Source organism: Colletes latitarsis, chromosome 8 (genome assembly GCF_051014445.1).
Source record: "Colletes latitarsis isolate SP2378_abdomen chromosome 8, iyColLati1, whole genome shotgun sequence".
Classification (NCBI taxonomy): domain Eukaryota; kingdom Metazoa; phylum Arthropoda; class Insecta; order Hymenoptera; family Colletidae; genus Colletes; species Colletes latitarsis.
Genome location: NC_135141.1, coordinates 28,963,279 through 28,986,775, shown reverse-complemented (window position 1 = coordinate 28,986,775; position 23,497 = coordinate 28,963,279). Strand labels below are relative to the sequence as shown.

At 44.7% G+C, this 23,497-nt stretch overlaps 1 protein-coding gene across 5 annotated transcripts in view; it reads left to right on the top strand.

Annotated features, from left to right (window-relative positions):
• Positions 1 to 23,497, top strand: part of Glut4ef (Glucose transporter 4 enhancer factor) — a 101,601-nt gene that overhangs the window by 38,126 nt on the left and 39,978 nt on the right. For 4 of the 5 annotated variants that reach the window (XM_076771275.1, XM_076771277.1, XM_076771278.1 and 1 more), the window contains 2 exons: positions 2,711 to 2,871; positions 18,153 to 18,188. In XM_076771275.1, the coding sequence (XP_076627390.1) occupies positions 2,711 to 2,871; positions 18,153 to 18,188 (197 nt within the window). The remainder of the gene's footprint in view (positions 1 to 2,710; positions 2,872 to 18,152; positions 18,189 to 23,497) is intronic. The other variant, XM_076771276.1, reaches the window with a different exon arrangement.

Sequence of the window (23,497 nt, the reverse complement as noted above, 5' to 3'; positions counted from 1 at the left end):
ACTTTTGGTCAATAGACGTACCCCCGAAATTCTACCCATTTTCGAGAAAAAAATTCGAATAAGTGCCTAAATTTTTCAGCGAAAAAAAAAATTTCAAATCGTTTGGAAAAAATTATTTTTAGTTGCAGGGGTCAATTACAATCACTTTTGGTCAATAGACGTACCCACGAAATCCTAACCAGTTTCGAGAAAAAAATTCAGAAAGATGCCTAAATTTTCCAGCGAAAAAAAAATTATTTTTAGTTGTAGGGGTTAATTACAATCACTTTTGGTGAATAGACACACCCTCGAAATCCCACGCACTTACAAGAAAAAAAATTCTTTCGTTAGTAATCTCATTAATCTCTTTGTTCTCTCCTCTTCTAATCATTGATACACTTCCTAGATGCCAGTTGCACAAAGATCGCGCTTCCCTAGCGATCCTTCGCGAGTATCCATCGTGTCTAACAGTATCCGCGTTTTTCATCTCACGGGCTTCCCCCTCCTCCCCCCGTGGAAAAAGGAAACGGTCGATTTTTCCGCGTGATCCCGTTTTCTGTTCGCCAGGGTCGCCGGTATCTCCCCGTGTGCACCTGTTATTACGATACTTAATAGTAATCAATTAACTCGTTTCCCAACCGTTTAATGCAGCGATTAGAATTTGCAATCTGCACGCTCCAGTTCACGACGAAGTTGGCGTATCGTAAAAGCCTGGGATTCAAAGTGGACCGTCGCTCGGTGTCGGTCCTTTTCCCCGCCATTGTTGACCGCCTCGGGCAAGAATTCGCGGCCGCGAACTCGTACGCGTTTCTCGCGGTTTCTCATTATTGCCAATAACTCGTTTTCTTTTTCCTCCCTTTTCGTTTACATCAAGCGCGAATCGAATCGCCGTCTAGCAATTATTTAAATGACATCCGGTACGCGTCTGTTTCGTTTCAGACACCTGGGGCACTCGCCCCTTTGCGTCTAGCTCGCTAATTTTACTACGGAGATTCTCTCTCTTTTTTTTTTGAGGAAGACGGAATCGTTATGCTATCTTTCATCGTCGAATTTTATTGCTCGTTATTATATAAAATTATGAGATCCGTATTTTTCCTGCTTTGATCGCGTCATTACTTTCGAAACGTAACATTCGAACGACTTCGCGATACTGCGTTTCGAACAACGGTTCGCTAAATATATTAGCATATTTAATAATGATGATAATGTACTGTGGAGTTCGATTAGTATCCGCGTTAGCTTTCGAGAATGTTTGACTCCTTGAACTCCTTAAAAAATACCTGATTTACTGAAAAATACATACAAGAAAGACATAAAACGTAAAACAGTGACGTTTCCGCAATCAAAGTCGACCCTTCCTCATTCCTATCTTATAATAATGATCTAAACAAAATGCACGTTCGAGGCGCAGTCCTTTGAACGTATTTCAGCTTAAACCTAATCACCTCACTCTAGCTTAGACTAAATATTATTGACGCCAACGGTTCTACGGTCCAAATACGTACACTTCTTGCAAAATTGATTGACTTTTCAAGATAAAATAAATAAGATCCTGTTATTGTTGGAAACGTGGAAAAGTATGTTGTAAATTTCGATAAATATTTCACTTTGTAAGTTGTATTAACGCAATCGTGTTTGCGATTGCGAGTAATTTGTCGATGCTTGGCCCGCGGAGGGATCGAGGAAAGACACGGAGCAAGTGATATTACAAATGTTCCAGGATCGCGTGCTGACGCAATCCGGCTCGCGGATAAACGTGTCCCGGAGCACGCTCCTTGCCCAGGAATCCCGTTCGCGGGCTGAGTAATTACGAGAAAGTAATCACTGGCACCGCAATTACGTCCGCGCGATTCAGGGGAAAGTGCGCGCGAACCTAGCGGCCGTTCAAAATTTCGCGCTTTCACCGGCCAGCGAGATGAATCGAACCGCGAGTCGACTATTTTTCGGGTCGTTCTTTAAAGGGACAATTTTCGAGATTTTTTTTTAACGTAACTGCGAAACTATTTCTGATTTTAATGTTTTCGAAAGTTCTTGAACTACTTCTTGTAAAAATTTTTATTATTATAGCCACAATAGGAACCAGCGTGTGAGAGGCCACCAAAAATTTGTTAGAAACTGTCGCGAGACAAGAAATCGTGCAATTTTCTTAAACTATAAAGCAGTAGCTTCGGTTGCACGTACAATTTATTATAAAATGGTGGTACTTTAAAGGGAAAATCTCAGGACACTGTGACAAAATCAATACTTCTTTTAACACCACCGTATAAAATTTTAAGTAAATCGGATGAAAATTGGCTAAATTATTGAGCCAGTCAGTTTGAAAAATACGTTCGAAGAATGATTTGAAATTAAACCGTACGGTCGGGGAATTAAATTGTTAATTGGGGGAAAAGATTCCCGAACAACAGGGATTCGAGGGATGGTCGATAAAAGTTCCTACTTTTAGTACGCGCTCGTAAATAAATAATTGATTGAAGATTATTTAACCATCGAACGAAGAGATCGACGAATAAATTCTAAATAAATTTGGTCGTTTAGAGCGACGAAGCGATTTCATTTCGAGTCGTGCAAATTTATCCTGGATCCACCTCTGTTGGGAGATCCTTTTTGGAGCTAGAAAGTAGACAGGGGAGTATTGCGGTTCCGTAATGGGTAATTTTATGATGGAAACCGAAACTGAAATTTTGGGTGTGACACTCGATCTCACGCGGACACGTTCATCCTGTTGCAGACGTTGAGCTTGACCAAACGTATAGACGAGGTCAGGTTGCTCGAGTCACGTAAGAGCGCTCGGCTGGCTGATCAGGATACAGATTTCGCTAGGCTCGCCGATATGGCTGGTGACCGCAAACGGGCCTCTTCCCACTCCATCGACGTGCCACACGTGATCGGGTAAGTCTCTTCGCCTCTTCAAATCACGATTTTTTCGCATGCATTTTACGCTCTTACGTCAAATACGTATCATTAACCTGGCGATAACGTAAGTGAACGTAACATTTTAAAGTCATTTCTTTTCTCACGTATAACATCCATTTGCACCTTTTGAATACTCATGAGTTTGCAAATTTATCGAAACGCTACTTCGACAAAGTTTATCAGACGAATCCGAAAACCCCTTCGTGCCCATCGATCGCAGATAATTTCTATTTTTATCATAATATTGCATTAGTGCGTTAAATGACTTCAAAACAAATAAAATTTCTTTTAACGTTGAAATTTAAGAAGAAAATAACGTTAACAGTGCATTAAATGATTTCAAAACAAATAAAGTTTCTTTTAATAACGTTGAAATTTGAAAAGAGAACTAACGTTCACTGAGGTCTAGGATGCAAGGACGAAGGGGTCAAGGTCGTGGAGTCGCGATTTTATCAAAATTCGAACGTAGTTCAAACGGAAACCAAATCAAATTCGATCAAAGAAATTGACACTTGAACTGTCGTCATAGGTATCGTATCGTCCCGAAGAATCCGTCCCAAAACGTCCTTCCAAATCCTGCATGCAGTTACCGTTTCCACACCGCGAAAAAAATCGTTCGGAAGATCGAATACGTGAGTATACTATCATCGAAAAAATATTTTACTGAAAATCCGACATGTTCTCAGGACAATCGGCTTCTCTCTTTCTTTAGATCGCATTTTTTCCGTGCATCGTGTTTCTCGTACATCGATTTAATTATAATTGACCCTTTTGGACAAGCTGCTCTTTATCGAAAATAAGATTAAAGTAAAAAATAACAGCGTGCACGTGGGGATCCTCTGAAACGATCTTGTAAAATTGATATACACCGACCGTCCGCGATTTCAGCATCCCTTTGAGAAATTCTTTTCACGCTCGAACCCTTCCACGCTAGATTTAGCATCGACACGTGTCTCAAAACCCGCTCACACTCGCAAGAGCAGCGTATCTTAATTGTTTCAACGCTAGAACTACCGACAATTATGGTGCATTTGTTTGTACCAAAGAAAACAATAGATATTTCTATAGAATAATTCATTCTTTCATGGAAAACCACGGTAAATCTACAAATATCCAATCGAGCAAATCTGTAACAATTTTGGTAGTTCTAGTGTTAAGGGGCTTCCCTAGTATTAAACACCAAAACAAAGAAAACAAAGTAATTTTTGTCAATTTTGAAAGGGGAAACAATTAGATCTATTTATCGAGGCGGTGTTTAAATGAAGATTCTTAGTATTTTGGTAGATATTTCTTGAATTCTTGAAAGATCGTCGAAGAGTCGAGAATACCAGAGGATCGACTGCAAAAAAGCGAACGCATCGTTTCGTAGCGGGTCTCGTCGGTCTCGTGGTCGTTTGTGGGGGGACAGAAGTTACAAAGCCCAAAAAATCGAAGGTATCCCTCGGAGTTTGGAAAAGGTTGCACCCACACGTTGCACCGTGCGAGCGTTAAAAGGCGTCTGGTTGCCGCCGATCGTTAGACCGTGAATGCACCCTCGCCGGACACCTGTCCCTCGCCCTCACAGTCGCACGCAGCCCGTCGAAATGCTTTTCTCTCGCCCTCGTTAAACGTCGTGGAATCCGATCCAACTGTCGCGATTGAGGGCCTCGGGGGAGAATTTCGTGGGACCCCGAATCGATCCCGAATCGACGAAGACACGGTGCTTTGACCCTCGAGGGCCCCGGGAGCCGCTCGTATCTCCAACGCAGGTGAATCGCGACGAAAGAAAAATAACAGAGAAACTTCTCCCGAATCTATTAAAAAATATTTTAATAGCAGCTCCAGCAATAGTTACTTTATCGCGAGAAAGATTGTATCAATCCCGGAACGTAGCAGTGTACAGCGCTCGACCATTTTTTAAATTCACGTCGGAGAAAATTTTTCGTACGAAAAAGTTGCTTGTCCTCCGAACAGAGGGCTAGCAATTAATAGGTTAACGACCCCTCGGACGCGATACAAAAATACTCGACGGCGTTCGTGGGTCGGGGAACATCCTCTGCCCACACCGTCGCTGAAATCTGACGGAAACGTATCGCGGCAGCTGCGAGCAGAACGTCCCCTAACATGGAATCAGACACCCCGAAAGAGTGGCTCGCCCCCATCGGTACGAAGAAAAAAAAAACGAGACTCTCGGAATAGGAAGCAAAAGAACGTTCCAACGTTGGCTCTGGCCGACGCGGAGGTCTTCAAACTCACGCTTTCCACCCACCTGCGACTCGAGATTCCAATCTTTTTGGGCAGAGTCTTCGTCTACGCCCGTCTCCTTCTACGTTCCCTCTCTCTCTGCCTTTTCCTCCTCCCATGATCGTTTCTGCGCCGCGAGAAGGGTGGAACGGCTGTTTCATGACCGACGACCGATGCCAACGACCTCCTCTCTCGACTTTTCGGTTTTTTTTCCCCCCGCGCCGAAGTCGTGCACGACCGGAGCCTCCGAGGATCCTCTCACAAAGGACGACTGCGAAGGCTGTGGAACGAGGAGGAAGGTGGGGGGATCCTCCGCGACGTCCGGTGGCCGCGCCTGGGGGACGAAGTTACGCAGGTAGACGGCCTGTGTTGTCGGTGTTTTCGGTCGTGGCTGCACCTGGCCCAGGCACGACCTGCCCCACGTGAAAGGAAAGGTCACAGAAGAGAAATCGAGTGCCTTTCGAATCCCGATGGTATCGATGACGAAAGCATATGCGGCCCGGTTACCATTTAACGAGACCTTGCACCGCGGCCAAGGATATCGCGTGAAATTTATCACGGTGACTGGGGGTCGAGATCCTCCCGATACTGCTTGCCTCTTCCTTGTTTCTTGTCGAATTTGCATCCAAAACTTCGGGATTTTGTAACGATCTTGTAACGTCCTGTGGATGAGATGGAAAAGGAAAGGGAAAGCCTCTGCTTGCGAGAGAGACAAGGGAGGATTCTTTACGAAACGAACTATTCGGTAACACGGTTTGAATCCTGCTTGACACGCTAGAATTAGTTTTCAATTCTCGAGACTTGTTTTGTTGGGATTCTGTGGTCGGGGAAAATTTATTTAAAAGTACCCGTGTATTTTTAGCTAGTGAACATTGGCTTCCCATTGAAAATGGCTAATTAATTTAAAAATCTATTAGCTATTAAATTGGCCACCCACTTCAACAAGTTAAATAAGATGAACTCGGCACGACGAAGGTCCTTGTCATCCTTCCATAGTGTTGACTTGCTTTAAACGGTATCAGATGGCACTCGTTAGCCAGGCTATACACCCAGCTGATAATCTAATCGCCTGGTCTCATCCCTGCCACTCTTATTAAACTTGTTGAGCTATGCCAAACAATATTATACTTCCGACGATACTAAGAATTCTTTCTTATTTTTAAAAACGCAACTCGCTCGATGTTAGAAGATGAATATCACTGACTCATCCGTCCGTAGTCGTCCTTTGGCCATGTCTCTTTTTGCTCGAACGGGCCCCGTTTCGTTCGTTCGGTCTTTTACACGCAACCGTGCACGCGAGGAGAGGCTACGTGAGTGGCTGCACGTACGAACTTTTGGGCCCTATTCACAGACAAGATTCTTATTTAGATAAATGTGTCGAATAACGAATAAATACAATTTTTATTTTCATTTAATTCTAGTTGAATAGAGACTTTGAATCGCTATTCGGAAAGAAAATGTGCTCAACTCTGGCTGTAAGCACTTTTCTCGCGTAACAAGGCTGCCGACGATCCTCTTTGGGTCGTAACTTCTCCTTGTTTTCTCCTTGATATCGTCCTCGCCCATATGCGCCTAGTTTGTAACTGCTCCTCGAACGACGACGGAGGTGAGCTTCATTTTAATTACGTTTGAGATAAAGTAGATCGTTGCTCGGTTCTTCCTCGATAGCAGCGGCCTGTCATCGTCGAACTAAAGCTTATTAAAATCATAATAGCATCGCGATATCTCAGCGTTTTCACGACGGGCCCTTATTTTCTCGCCTTACGCCATCGAGAAACTCACGACCCAAAAAAGACGATATAAAAATCATTTTTCTGACAATGTATTTTCTACGTAATACATAATTCCACATTGGTAAAAATTTCTTTGATTCCAAGAAAAATTCTTAAAAACGTAGATTATACACCCTCGAAAGAGTTACGCGAAAGCATCGTTAAAGTCTCGAATCCACCGAGGGGCATGACGATGCGTGGGAACTGTTTAGTCTACCATAGTTATGGTAGACTGCGTTTAGGTTTTGTAACAGCATTTTTAGCTGCACCTACGCAGGGATATTCAACGGTATAAAATTTCGAATACGCGTAAATATAAATTCGTTAAGGATCGTGGGTCAACGATGTTTTACCAGCGATCGAATAAAATGATTTTAACCGGTACGTTTGCTCGAGAATAAATTGCGTGGCCGCCCGGTAGCGTTTGGTCTTGAAAAATTCATTTGGACCGGTCTATTTTAATTCTGAAGAAATAATCCATACCGCTGGACGGGTCGAGGGCTGAACGGATGCGTACGAAATAGCATCGAACTTGACTCTGTTCGTCGACGAACAGGAAAACCGTGTCGTTGGAGGAACAACTCGAAACACGGGCGTAACAACTGAAAGTTTCTGCTGCGGCAACGGGTGCAGTGAGTCAGTAGGTTAGCTTACGTAATTTCGGCCGGCAATCTCTGCGGCGAGGAGGTGGCTTTACGGAATTAGGTCGATCAATACCGCGACAGTTATATGGGTCAGGTGCACTACCACGTTCTGTATATGTTCCCCTTCCTGGTATCTAGCAAACCCCGGAACACCCATCCCCAGGACACGACGTCCTGTTTCGATTCTAACTACGCGTGCGAGCTCCCTTCGACCCATTCGTTCGTCGCCCTTTAACGCGTTAATTAAGTCCAATGAACGTCCATCTTGATAACACTCGGACACTGGAACTTCGAATTGGGTGGTCGACACCAGAATACTGATCATAACTCTGCTTCCTTCGCTATAGCGCCAAGCAAAGCGTCCTGCGATGCAATTGCACGGGTAAACAGTTGTTGGCTATTTTAAAAAGCATATTTAAAAAACTTATTTCGTAACATCCTCTATAATCACTCAAATTCCTTCTACTGTTTTGCTTTGTTATTGTTGGCGCATGTAACTTCCAGACTAATTTATACAGGGAATAATAAAAAGATTTAAAAATCTGACCAATAACTATGTTTCTCCACAAGTTCTTCGTTATTCTATTTGTATTACTGTAAATCTCTAATTTTTTAGAGACCGTTCATGTTGATTTTATGTTCAAAATTATTAAATTAATATTTCGTAAGGGGCCAATCACCGTACTGTTTACCCCTATAGCGTATTCGGTCTCACGCGAAGAAGTTTAAACGAATATTGTCTTGTCGAGCCTTTCTCTTAAGTTGCATTCGAAATCTCTTAACGTAGCCCTTGTTACCCTTTGTCTATTAAGATAAGGGGTTCGAAGCTACGTTAATGGGAAATAAATGCGTCTCGAGGCTCTGATGATCGGCTTGGACCAGTAATAAATTGCTCGTTAACGCCAATGTGTGTTAGCCCGCACGAAGACACGGTTCGGAGTTGTTCAGCTTCCATTTAATTCGTAATATTTGGGGGGATCGTTTTAGCGAAACGAATAAACTTCGATGATAATTTCAATCTGAAAAAGAAGAGCAATTTGGTAGACGATGGGTTAAGGTGTCCAACGTGGGAGTGTGAACGAAGGACTTTCACTCGTGGAATACCAAATAAGTAGGACAAATTGCGATGTACAGTTTAGACTCGTTTGAGGACGTTTGGTAGAGGCGGGGAATTGGCGATTATAGCGGTTCGTATCCATGAAATTCCTTATTCCCACGAAGGAGCTTATATGGGCCTGGTGGCTCGCGAAGATCCTCGTTACTACGGTTAACTGACCTAGAACAATCCATAGTCGATGGAGTCCGTCGATTGTCTACGCGGTTCTAAACGGAGTTGCGCAAGGCTGGCCCAGCCAGGACGAGGCTGCGACGAGAAACGTTGGAACACGGTCCGCTGTTGCCCCGGTATTGCAAACCTAAACACACGCGAGCCAAGGTCTCGAGCGACAAAATATGCCAACGAGTCGCGCGATCTTGACCTACAGCCGCAGACTGGCAGATGTCATTTTTGTCTCGCGAAACTTTCTGCCTTGGCTCTCTCGTGTTCTTGCACAAGTAGGACAGACTTCCCGAGACTTGGTATAAAAATTGAAACGATTCTTAACTCTTTGGGGCACGCTGGTATTACAAGTGCCCCACCTTTTGTGGTGCACCATAATGCATGGTGGGACATGTTTAGTCCCACCTTGAAATATCGCAATAGCTGTATCCTCATAGGCTTATATCTCGTCTTATTTACGTAAAGCAGTTGGTAATATCTTCAACAAATGTTACAAATGCATGCACTTGTGTTGGTAACGTTCAACGTGCCAATACAGGTTCATCAATTGTTGCAAGCGGAAGGTTTATTGCGACAATTTCAATCCCACCCTATAACAACAAATTTAATTGAACTGTTACTATGTTTTTATGTTTCTAGATCATGTGATACCTTTATTAATAGAAATATATCAATTTTGTTTAATTTAAAATCTGTGCCGCAAAGAGTTAAAACGAACCTTTTATCGTGAAATCTTCAATTTTCGTATCAATTTACTTGGTTTATGATCATCCTGTCGTCTTTCGGGCAATTCAAATATTCGTTTTACGATCAAATTTACCGCATTATTTATTAAACATTCTTTTTTCCATCGAGAACATTTTTCGAGATCCATCAAGAGCGCTATATCCGCCGTATAAGTTTGTTACGAATCTATTATGTGTTTTTATGCCGCGTAATACCATCCGTTACGACTGCACCGTGTGTCAAGCAGTGTGAAAGGGCAAGGTTGAGCAAACGAGGCTGTTTTACAACGTAGCCCAACTTTTTACCAGCGTGAAATATCGCCTCCCTTTTGCGGCGACTAACGGAACTCGTGCTCCCTTTCAACGTTTCTTCGTTTACTGAGACAACATCAGCGACAATTGGAATGATGTACGACGGAGTCGGCGTAACGCGCGTGGCGTCTTTGAATACCTCGCCTCGTGTGCCCCTCGACGCTTGTAAATTACACTTACGATTGTGTGCACTATAAATACTACCACTGGAGGAATTCCACGCTAAATATTCTGTTTAGTTGCTTCTCGTATTGTTAGTCGTACGAGATTGATCGCGTATCAGGATCCTCGGAAGTGCTGGTGCAACGAGATTAGGGTTTACGACGCCATCTTTAACTGCGTTTCGTTTCTCGCGCGTACGCAGAAAAATATAACCTTGGAAAAGATTGTTAAAAATAGGGGAGATATTTAAGATGTTCGAGTTTATGCAAATATGATGAACGTTCATCGAAGGAAACAAAGCTTGCAAAGAGGCTGAATAGTTTTTAAACCTAACGCGTTTACTATTTAGGGAGACAAGTTACGTGGTTCGCCCTGTGTACGACATAATAGACACAGCTGTATAGATTAAACCAGGCTTACTCAAAGTGAGGTCCCATAGTCAATCGATGAGCCATATGGTTTGTTTGGTGGATCACTATGCAGGATAGATGTAGCCTTGCTTAATTTGCTCGAAAACTTACGCAACGACTTCTAGTTCGCTCTGCTTGTTTCAAATGCGCTGGCTGAACATAATCCTAGATTTACGTTTGGAAAGCAAATTCTTTGATTAAAATTTTCATAACAAGTTAACAAAAATTATGCCCAAGTATCGGAATAGGTTCGATCGAAATACGAGTTAATTACACCGATTAAATCTACGGATAATTAAATGCTGCGTAGAATCCAGACCTTGCCCCGTGAATTGCCTTTTCCGATCAATGTCCCATCGTTCGAGCACGGGAGGGTGGGGTGATTCACCAATGACGACCGTAGACCTTCGTGCATGAAATTATTTTTAGTTCCACTCATGATTTATTAAATTATCGTTCCGTGATGCACAATGTGTCCCGTGGGCGTGTGGGAAAAGGCCAACGGTCCCACTCGGTGCATCGTTGGGTTCGTGAACGGTTCGAGGGGCCCTGAGATCGGGCCATAGACTCGTCGCCAGGTAGACGTTTAAATTTCCAAGGGAATTTCGACCATTAGGGGGTCATTATATTCCACTTAATGCCGGATAGAGACAGCGAGGAATCGGTAGCGACCTTCGTTCGTTCGTTGGCGCAAGGTTGTTAAGGTTTTGGGAGCCAGCTTGCCGAGGATCGTCCAAAGTCGAGCCGCAATTGTGCGCGGACGGGGTACGCGGGAGAATAAGTAAGCGGTACAGGAGGGTGGTTAAGGTGGCCTAACAAATAGTAGGTCGTGCCAGGCTGGGGCCACGGATCTAGGCCGATCGATACAGCTACGTAGCCACCGGTGCGGAGTCGCATCGGATAAATGGGTCAGGTACACGGAGCCACGCGTCGTTTTCAGCCATCCTGTTTTCCCGTCCCCCCCTCCCCGTCGTGCCCTTTTTCCCTTTTCTTTCGCCGTTCCTCCTGCTTTCTTCGTCCCTCCGTCGCGTTTCTTCGCGACCCTTTCCGTCTCGTCAACGTTCTGCGCGTGCCGGTGCATACGACGAACCTGTTGTAGTACTTGGCAGCCTCTGCTACTTGTTGAGGTGAAGGAGGAAAGGGAGGAAGACAAGAAGAGGCGAGGTAGAAGAAGAATAGGGCTCTGGTGACGACGCTCTTGGCTCTCTCCCACCTCGACTGGTCAAGGGGTGGGTCACTCTCTATCCAATGGCGAATCTGGGCCAATGAAACGGGAACAGTGCACGCGTACCAACATCCAGGCGCGCGTTTATCGTGCAAAATTTTCGGAGACCTTGCCTGGCTCTAGAGCATTTCTTTTCCAGGGACGCGATGCACTTGCTCGAAACGACCTTTAGCGGGGAGGTCGACGAGATAACGCGACTAATTAGACGCCCTCGGGTCGCGGCGGATCGAAAGATCTTCGAGATTCCTCGCGTAATTAGCGGCCACCGGAGAAACGTTCCTCGACGACCTTAAAATATATGCACCGCGTTGATTATTTGCGAGCGAAAGTGAAACGATGTGGACGACCCACATTTCTAGGAGCATCGAGAGGGTTTAAGGTGCACGTTACTGCAACGCGTCGACTGGCAGACCAAACACCTCGAGTTGTCCACGAAAACGACGCTTTGTTTTCAGACGATTGGAAACTAGCCACAATTTGGTATTGAACTTATTTTGACTTCGAGCTTAAACGGTTTCAATCGTTCACCAGCGTCAGTTTCATTAACGTTATCCTCCCCCTCGAGCAGCGAACCCCATGTCGAAAACGCCTCGTTCCTGGCGCAGAGGTGGGGGAGGGGGATTTACCCGAGACCCCCAGGTTCTCCGTGACCGTAAATTCCGGAGGCAGCCGTAATTGGGGGAATTGGGTCAGCGAATGGGGTCGACGCGGTCGAAATCAGGTTGTCCGGGTTGTCCCGCCGCGGAATCGGGTCGCTCGATACAGGCCAGCGGGCTAGAGCGTTCCTTTATCCGGCGTAGTGACCCGCCGGTTCGACTCCGTAACCTGGATATCGTTTGGGACCAGATCGATGCACTTGCCAACGCGTTCCTTATGGGGTGTAGCCTGTACCCAATCCAGGAAAAACCCGTACCCTTTCCCCTCGCGTTTCATCGACCACGCTTTCGACTCAGAGGCTGTGGTTCCTTCCCGCGCGCGAGTCTAACGAGGCCACGATCGCCCACGTGCTTTGCTCGTCCGTTGATTACGCTTGCAAAACAGACGCTCGTGTCCATGGAAAAGAACACCCGGTACGTGTTGGTCATCGTGCAGGGAAAAAAGGTATAGTCCGGGCCACGATATAACAAGCTCGTAAAATCTGGTAAAGATGTTTCAGCTATCGGGATCAGCGAATTGACAGAAATACGAGCAGATAAGTACCTTAGACCATAGTCAGAGTCGAAGAAATGTTTTATCCAGTGTCGCCATTTTTAGAGATACCGTTACTGGTAAAGGCCTTACTCGAGTTTTTAATATCTTAATTTACCTGCTCGTAATATATGCAGGTAGAAAATCAAAAAGGTAGTGCAATTACGGACACAGAAAAACATTCAGAAAGGCCCCTTCAAGAGTTTAGTTTATGACCTCGCTGTATCGTGGCCCGAACTATACGCTCGATTATGAAAGTTTGTCTAGGCTTGGAACAGAGTCTGTGTGTATTTTGGAAATTTTTGCATCCGAGCACTTTCGAAAGGTTTAATTAGTAGATATGTCGGAAGAACGATGAAGGGTGCAGACTTGTCAGAGCCAGACTCCCTGTAAATCTCGAACACCGGTACGTTGAGGACCCGGGTTACTCTAAGGTAGACGTTTGGGAAGATATACGGAATGATATACAATTGGGGGACGTGTCCTGTACCACGAACGCGTCAATTTACAACTTGGCCGTGTGTAGTGCCTCCGATGACCGTGCATTTGAGCTACGATTTCTGGTTTCCAGCAACAGTCTTTGGATTCGGATAACGGATCAATCTTTTTGCCATCGTTTGAATCATCGACCTGTTGAAGCTCCACTATTTTAGAACTGTTTGCTAAAGACCATCTCACTTGGACTCAAGAGAACATTCTTTTTCTGACATGTCCCCGAAATTATTCTTTCATCGTTTACCGAGGAAGAGTCCAGCAGTTAGGATTTGTCAGGTCGAAAACGGGCGTGGCATTCTTATAAAGTCTGTCTGCGCCCTCGTAACACGGCGTCCAAGGGCACTGTTTTGCTCTTGCCCTGGGCACCGTCCTGCTACCCCGTATTCGAGTCGTCGATTTTGTCACTCGAAAACGAGCAGTCACTCCGATGGCTCTGTATGGGAGGAGCTCCGTACGGCTTCGAACGAACGGGTTGGCTGGTAACAGAGTTCCGCGTGTGCCTCCGTGAGTCGGTGACCCACTTACCCGGCCACGGGGATGTCGTTCTCCGAATATGGATCAATGCGCGTCCCGACCCATATAACGCGAAGTGCATTACGGTTTCTGGGGCAACCGCGGGGCCGTGTACACCGAGCCAGGACACGGAAGAGCATCTCCTCTTTACGACAGCCTCTCCCAGTCCGATCGGTGTGCGCGCCGGGAGGAAATTAAATCCAAGATGAGGGAACGCATACTGTACGTAAACGTTTATTCCACGCGGTGGCCGCGTTACGCTTACGCAACAAATTCACGCTGCCCTTTCACAAACAATTATCGTTTCCATCGCCGGCTCCGCAATGTCAAGTTTACGTTAATAACGCCCAGCACGCTTTATCGTTTACTAGTTCCATACGTATACAAATTCAATACGATACAAATACATTGTCAAGGTCTTCCGTGACTTCCATTTTAGTTTACACCTGATAGTTTGATTAAAAAAACGTGTTTCTCAGCTTTTTTTTCGTCAATTCTTGAGCTTGTGCTTCGCTGATGTTCATTAAATAAAAGATTTGAGTCTTTTTTTTTTCTCGTTGCGTTGGGTGCATGCGTTAATCGTCGATCGTTATCGTGCATCCAGGTGACTCAACGTTTTGCTTGTTTTAATCAAACAGCGACAATATCTATTAATTTAATAACCCGTGACCCGTGTTAGCATACGGCGCGTCATTGGATTTTTCACCTAGTCGTTCGCGTCGAGTACTCTTTATCGTAATTACCTTTCGTCGACCTTAAGATACGTCGCGTTGTAGGTCATCGTATTCGTTTCAAAGGTCGCTGGTCAGCCTCTCTATTTTCGTTGAAATTCACGTAGCGTAACTGAAATTTCTAACTTTGTCGTCGGAACACACGAGAGGCTAGCGCGAAGTTTAACCGATCCGTGCTAAACGTGTTAAACGCCAATGGGTGACCTTCGCGTATCGGGAAGCGAACCTGAAAAGCAAACGTTACCGTGATGGCTTCTCCTATTGGAAGAATTTGTCCCCTACTATAGTTTCCAAGCCGAAGGTACCAGTCGTTATTGATTCACTCTGTACAGCAGTTTAGAGCCTCTTTTACTACCAGTTAGCTGTTCCCTCGTTTAGTCGAGTCCTTTCCAGCGAAAACTCGAAATATACCGCAAATTATAACGTTATTCTTGCAATTATATATCTTCATTATACTTCATAAGAGAAGCCTGTGGAGAATGTTCGCCCACAGACTATCCTTGACATTAACAGTCAATGCATTGAACAGCAGACCGAGTTGCGAAGATATTTGTACAGATGGTACTCTAATTAATCCCAGTAACGACCCTGAAAACGTTTGATTCAAAAACCAGCGACTTCAAACAAAAGCAGACGTTCTCCCATCCTCGATCTTATCTCCGTTCATATTCTCTTCTTCTTGGAGTTACTTTCTATTATTACAAAAGATTACAAGATACATAAAAGCAAAGGCGAACGATGTTTGGACCGAGAGTCGTCTTCGACCCCTACGGGAAGAGAAGCTCGCCATAGAAATTTTCACGCAGAAGGTGCGGGGACTCGTGCATCGATCCGGTGACCTGAAAAGGGTCGAAAGCATAAAACACCTCGCCGAACGTCGAAGTCACTTGACCAACTCTGCTAATTATTCCCGGTCAGCATAATTCTTGCACGAGGCGCAGCGAAAACAGCGCGTCGGCTGACCTTCGGTTAATGCAACCGGGTTTAACGGGGCTAATTTGAATCGTCTAGACGATCGTCGTCGGTTCCGCCTTTTATAGGTTATCGAGGCTAATCAGCAACACGTCGTTATGTACCGATTTAAGGAGAACGTTGATCCAAGTGGTATCGCGACGTTTACGATCCTCCCGGTTCATCGATTCGTCGCCTCGAATGCTCAGGCCTTGTCCTTCGTTCGGACGCGTTGCGTAACGTTACGTCACCGCGCGACGATAACGCTGGTCGTTAATGTGCAGACGCTTATTTGCGTTTTCTGCCAGCCATCGCAACCGAGACAGATAGAGAGAGAGACCGTAGGAAACGCAGAAGTCTGGCTACCAAACCGCGTCGAGCACGGACAAAGTATCATTGTTAGGATGAGTGGCTTTTCTGAGGCCTTGTGTAACTTCTGCGAACCTCGGTTCCAATGATAGGAAGGTGGTGTAGCATAGACATTTGAATCTAGCAATTATCCCTTTCATGAATGGACTTTCGTCCACGTGGCAGTCTAGACAGAATCATTTGATGAACTCCAGAAGACATGCACCTAAAAATTTCGCGTGTGTCAACTTACGCCAAGATCAATAGGTGGTAGCATAAACGTTTGAACCTGGTGATCCCTAAGACGACGAGATATTGAGTAGTCAGATGAGGGAGGAGTACGGAAGGTAACGCCACAGATGCATAGAAGGTGCATTATGGACTTTCGTCCATAGAACAATATAAACAGAATCATTTGAGTCCCATTATTTGTTAAGTCGGAGGCACTCGAATACGTGTATTTAGATCTCGTGTATGTCAACTCACGCCAAGCTAAATAGATACAGGCCTATCAGTTGCTTTAGTTGGGCTTCAAAGACATTCCATTCAGCTGCCAATAAATATGCGTTCCATGCTAGCGCTCAGAAGCGTGCAAGCTCGAGCAGCCAAATGTTAAGCAGCTTGTGCCTAAGAACCAGCATCGATCTTCGCGCAATCCTTTAACTCGAAGAAGCCAATTGAGTACCGTAGTCTGTAAACTTCCTGATCCGAACGCCATTAACATCCCCTTCGACCAATTGTTAGGACATGCTAGTTCTCGCGTTGTTATCCGAGTATTCAAGGAACTGGCGCAATTTTCTGCCAAAACGTGATCCCTCGGGGATAGGACGCGGGAGCAGATTGAAGCTGCCAATGACAGTAACCTCGATCCGCCGGCTGTGTTGAAGCGCAGCCAGCGCCGTCGAATCGGTGGAAGGTCGATCGATCGTCCCACGCTCCAATTTTTCTTGCAAAGCTCTCGTCCTCCCTTGGTCGCGTAATTAGCAGAAAAAGGAAGACGCCAGCGCGACGGAGACGACGAAAGATTATCCCCGACGTCGTCGACTGGGTCGATCGGTCCAAGTACAAGGCAGCGGGCGTGCATCCGGACCAATTTACTTTCTCCTTCGTTTTTGTTAAGCGTCTCTGCGAGAGCTAGTTGACCGAACCACGCGGTGTCTCTTTAATTAAGGAGACAGCCGCATGGACAAGCAGTTTCCAACGCGCGAACGCCCAAATTGACGGGTACCGTTTGGGACTTTCGCGGGACAGATTCTCGCCGGAGGCTACCGTTACCGGCGCTTCGGTGTGAATTGTCCTCCTTCGAGTCGCGACTGGTTTTTTGGTGACTCGAATATCGTAGGATAAGAGAACGATGGGAATAACGTAGGATGGAGGAGTGCGTTTCATCAAATTCACCTGTGGCGCCACCAGAGGGCTCTTGTCTCTCTCGCAAGCGCTCGACTGATTCCTCGACATTCGGTGATCTTAAACGTTTCCAACTGTCGCGAATAAGCAACTTCTATCGCACAGGGAACCACCCCCTCTTACGACACTTTTTACCCAGATAGTCGACAAGGTTCGCACGCAATTAGCGTGTTCCAGCGATTATCGCGAAACGAATCCTCCGCATTCCGGCTCGCGGCGGCTTTAACGGTACCCCGGGCTCCCTCGAAGCACACTCGTTAGAGCCCCCCTCCCCCCTGTCAGTGTCTCATCCACATTTCCACATAGCCAGTAACTTCCACCATTCTCCATGGTTACCTTCCACTTACCTGTTGCGATTCGACGGTAATTATCGACCGATCGCCAACTCTCTGCTCTGGTCTCAACTTTCATGCGCAGCCTTCGGTCCGTTATGCGTGATTCCCATCGAGCGTTTCAAGAGAGGCACGACGCCTCGTGCCCGTCAGAAAATATTATAGCAATCGATGCGAGAAGATAAGCGGTAGGCGCAAACGAAAACAATATTGCAGTTTCAAATTAACGAACCACACGATGGATAATAAATCTACATAGCGTGGAATCCGAATTCGAAACTTGCGATTAACCGAGTCTACTCCATTATGTATAGCATTCTTCGATGGAAAGTTAATGGCTTGTTTGCCGCGAGCTGAAAGACTTTAGTCATTGATTCTCGGTATTAGGTAATACGTTCCACATAAAAAAAAAAAATATTTTTCATTATTAAATTTACGATTTCATCGCTTTCCACTTTATCCATTTTGTATGAAAACACCCAGATATGATGATCGTGATCTGTTTATTAATTTATCGAACTTTTTTCTTTTTTGTTGAAGGGTCCCTAGCAAGAGGCTCTTTATCCTCGAAATACGGTAATTATTTATCATGTTAACGATCTCGCCGATTTCAATGGTCTTGAAGTATGCCGGAAGGGGAAGGTCACTGGCAATCTAAAGTAAAAAATGATCGTTGCACAATCCTAGTTTTGAAATTATACCCATCAGAACGTAACAGGAAAATAATATATAATTATAAGTTATCTAGACGTTAGAATCGCCAACTCGTCGTTATCGTCTTAAACCCAAACTGTTCGTTTCGCTCTGGAACATCCATGAACTTTTCCCCTCTGGCATACTTTAACGTTATTGAAATCCGTGACGTCGATTTTAATGTAAATAATTATTCAAATAAAACGACAAAACTTGATCGAACAAGAAATTCGTTTAATCATTAACATTCATAAGGCGTAAATTTCCTTTGCAAACGTTTTCGACCTAACAAAACATCATGTCTGAAATCAAAGGATATTCAATAATACTCTCATACTCTTGTAAATTAAAGTAAATTAGTATCAAAAGGGACTAGTCTATCGTATTCTAGTTTACGCAGTGGCGCTAGTGGGAATCAAGTTTCAGGTTAGGTAACAGGCTAGTATCTATCAAATTTATAATGCTAGACTAGATACGCCAAATCTAAGTTATTTATCAAAGATTGTGACTGAAATCAATGGGAATCCACCCGTGCCATCGTACTATCGTGAATTGCAGAAAATTGGCGCGAAAGAGGTTAGTCTACCGCGTTCTACTTTACGGCAGAGTTAAAAGTTATGGTATTCGGTACGTCGTGTGGCCGCGAAGGGTTGTGGCGCTAGTGGGAATCAAGTTTAAGGTTGACTAACACGCTAATATCTGCCAGATTTATAACGCGAGATTAAATGTATCGAATGTATGCTATTATTTGTAAAAGATTGTGTCCGAGATCAACGGAAATTAGTGCAAAAGAGGCTAGTCTATCGGAAATTATGACCGGAGCCCAGTTCGACGTATGGCCGCGAAGAGTTGGGGCGTCAATTTCAGGTTAGGCGATCGGTTCTGTCTACCAGATTTATAATGCTATACTAGATACGTCAAATCTAAGTTATTTATCAAAGATTGTGACTGAAATCAATGGGAATCCAACCGTGCCATCGTACTATCGTGAATTGTGGAAAATTGGCGCGAAAGAGGTTAGTCTACCGCGTTCTACTTTACGGCAGAGTTAAAAATTGTGGTATTCGGTACGTCGTGTGGCCGCGAAGGGTTGTGGCGCCAGTGGGAATCAAGTTTAAGGTTGACTAACACGCTAATATCTGCCAGGTTTATAACGCGAGATTAAATGTATCGAATGTGTGCTATTATTTGTAAAAGATTGTGTCCGAGATCAACGGAAATTAGTGCAAAAGGGGCTAGTCTATCGGAAGTTCGACGTATGACCGCCAAGAGTTGAGGCGTCAATTTCAGGTTAGGTGATCGGTTCTGTCTACCAGATTTATAATGCTAGACTAGATACGCTAAATCTAAGTTATTTATCAAAGATTGTGACTGAAATCCATGGGAATCCAACCGTGCCATCGTACTATCGTGAATTGAGAAAAATTGGCGCGAAAGAGGTTAGTCTACCGCATTCTACTTTTACGACAGGGTTGGGAGCTACGAGGCGGGGTACAGTTCGACGTACGGCCGCGAAGGGTTGGGACCGCTAGTGGGAATCAAGCTGCAGGTTAGGCGAGCGCGAGCGCGTAAGCGGCACGAAAACGGGACGGCTTGGCGTGTGTACCCAGAAGGTGTTACTTTCGAAATACCGTCTAGTTCGTGCGTCATTCCTTGCGCTGGCTAACGCGACGTTTCACTTTCGACTCTCGATGTACCGGTCCGAGCGGAACGGCTAAGCGGCGGCCTTGACTACGTCGTTTCGCGTCGTGTCCCCCTCTACCCCTCTTTCCCCTACCCTCCCCCTGAGCCATTGTGGGAGAATATCGCGTACGTACCGCTTGTCCTTCGTATGCACGCCCGTCGACGGGAGCCGTACGTTCTGTTCCGCGTCTCCGTACGCCTCGGGACCGCGGTCCGCGCGTTCCGTCTGAAAAGCTGCGGGCATGAAAGTCTCCGGGGGAGGCCCCGGAGAAAGAGCGACGCGAAGGTGAAACCTGTGCCTGGTTTGTAGAAAGTCCGCGGAACCAGAAACCACGCGCGTCTGGGTTGAACGCTGCTCGACGATTATCGCGACACGGGGAGAGGGAACGTATTATTGTTTATCATTCGTTTCTGATCCTTTTGGTACTTTAGAATTTTTCTGGACGCCATCTTGACATACCTTGGAAATTACAGAATGGAACTATGCACTCTGATATTTTACGACAACTAGGTTGAATTTTTATTTGCAGAATACTCGTCTCTGGTGATGTTAGTATTACGGTTTAGGTTCGCGTCGCGTGAAAAAGGCTGCTTTTAGGAGGCAGTGCGCACCAAAGAGACGTACCAAGCGTATCTTGTGCCGTGCGTTGCACGCGTGGGAGCCTCCGCTTATGCGCGTTGAGTTCCTCAAGGATTCGAGTCACCGTTACTTTTGCGCCAATTTAACGCGCTCGCTTTGGGCGACTTTCACACAAAATGCACCGCGATCCTTCGGTTTATGCGACACTGGACGAATCTTTGAAAGTTTACAGTGGTTCTCAAACGGTGTATCGCGGAATTTGAAAATTCTTTTTGGGGCAAAGATCGACGTCTACGTTGTCGGTCGATGGGGGTGCCTTGCAGGACATCGATATCGATCCGGTTATTCCGCGACACCGGCTGATATCCGATCGGTGCAGATAACGAGGAAAATTTACCCCGTAATTTCCGAGAATGTCGGGGTTTCTATTGATTACTCGGTGTCGAGTGTCCCTGCGAGGAATATTCGATCTACTCGCGGGGACAGTGTATCAAGGGACGTTTGTCACAGGCTGCTCGCTTCACGAGTATCGTTAAAGATTTAAATTCAAATCGTAAAACGTTGCTAAGTGATTTTTCCCATTATAATATCGTTGCAACGAGCAAACATTCTCCGCTCGATCGGAATGTTAACATTTTTAGTGTTGCGTAATCGTTGCACGCGTCGTCCACAAATTCTTGACAATTTTATTTGAATTTAATTTATTATAATTTAATTCAGAGACCAAACGTATTTTGGATTATTCTATTTACTTTAATAGTTAACCTTTAATTAATATCAAAGTAAAATGCACGTATGAGCCAACAACGTGTACGTTTCGAAAATTGTAAGCACAGTCACTGTTGCATAAAGCCCATTGAAATTGTTGTTAACGTAAATTATTTCGACGATCCGCGTTAGTATTGACCCATATACCGACACATGTTACCCCTGGTTAATTAATTGGTTATTAACGCAATGAACAGTATAATTATGTTTATTATAAGTTCTCCGCACAGTTCTCCTTGCTTGCTGTTTGAATTAAACAGTCAATTACATTGATTAACTCTTATCGAGTACACATTTTGATTAAACAATCTTTAAGCGTAAAAAACAAATCACGGCAAATTATCGGTCATAAAAAAGATATTTTTTATTGCGCGTTCGCTTCGATGACGGTACATTAATAATTTATTATTAACTTTTAGCGCGTAGCTCGACGATTAACAGCGAAAGATAAATTAAAAGCAACAATATTAAAGAAATAGTCGGCGTTCGTATTTAGCAAACGAGTGGAAAAATCATCGATAAAATAAATACACGCGATTTTCTGTACAGAAATAACGAACTACCCGAAAGATGGCGGGAAACGATAGAACAAAATGGCGCCTGTACCATCGATCGAGCAAGAGTTCTGGAATATTTAATATTCTCGTAAAAAAACGCGAACGAATTTATTACTCGACCCGTTACTTTTGATAGTTATTATTGCTTATTATTACTGTTTTTAGAGTCAAAGAAAACTTAATGCGTTGATCAAAAGGAAACGTAGCCCCGTTAGGAGCGTTGATGAACCGAACGCGATAGTCCACGCGTTGAACAATCGTCCAAGAGTCGCGAACAAAGAAAATAACGACTTCACCGGATCAAAAGAGACCAGGGTACCAATCTACGGAACAGGTTGAAGCCCGTAGCATGTTATCGCGGGAATCTTTACAGCTTTTCTCGGGAAACTGTAATTTACAGTGCGTCGTCGGTCATTAGAACATTACGGTACAACGACCGCGCTATCCGGGGAATATCGGCTGGAAAAACATTATTTTACGCGATTACAGAAGCGCAAAATTCCTGGAAGGAACAGTCGTCGACCATTGTTCCCCTGAATTTTCTTCTCTTTTCCTTTTTTTTTTTTTTTTCGTTTTACGGACGACAGACTCTTATTACCAGGACAAGAGTACGCGTCGTTTTTTAAAAAAGAAAAAAAAAACGTTTCCTCTTACGAAACTGCTTGTTCATCCACTAATCTCGCTGCGTTACGTTAGGTTACGTCGCGGAAAATGGCGTTACGTGACCAGTTTAATCTCTGTTATTCCTTCCCCGTCAGCGAATCGATCGTTTACCGGTGTTTGTACATACGCGCGACACTGTTGGAAACGGTAGTCCACGGATCTACAAATAGGTATAGTTATCGAATTCGACTGCTTCCTCGTGCCTGAGCTCTCTCATCGGTTCAACCATCATTTACATTTATAGGACCCGCTACGCTATAAAAGGGCTCGTATATAAACAGTCCGTTTATTGACTCACAGCCGCGCTGGTCAACGTCCTCGAGATACGTGATGCAAGGATTTCTCAATCGAATCGTAACGAACGAGTCTGCTTCGACCGCCCACGCGATCTGTGAATAATTTGACGTTCTTAGTCGATAAACATCGTTCTTATTGTTCTTCGATGGAATTACTATAATAGCTGAGGGTAGAAATGATAAAATTAGTGAAGAATTCATTCGTTCATTAAAATTATTATTCAAGCTTATTTGCTTTGAGAACGAGATATGGCTAGAGTTGAGTGGAAATAGCGATTCCACGGTGTGTTTGCGAAATGTTGGCTAGTGAGAAGAACGCGAGTCCGATTGGTCCCTGAATCCCCACTCTAGAGTCTGACGATAGATGGAGCTAGCGCAGTACTTCCCACGCGACGCCCAGCTAGTCAACTGTGCGCAGTTGAACTGTGTATCTCGAGCAACCGAACTGTTTCGCAACCATTCGACCCGATTTTTAGGTTATCCGCACGCTTCTAATATTTTCACAAATTTATTGACTCTTTGGGGCACGCCATAATGCATGGTGGGACATTTTTAGTCCCACCTCGAAATATTGCAATAGCTGCATCCCCATACGTTTATATTTCGTCTTATTTACGTAAAGCAGTTGGTAATATCTTCAAGAAA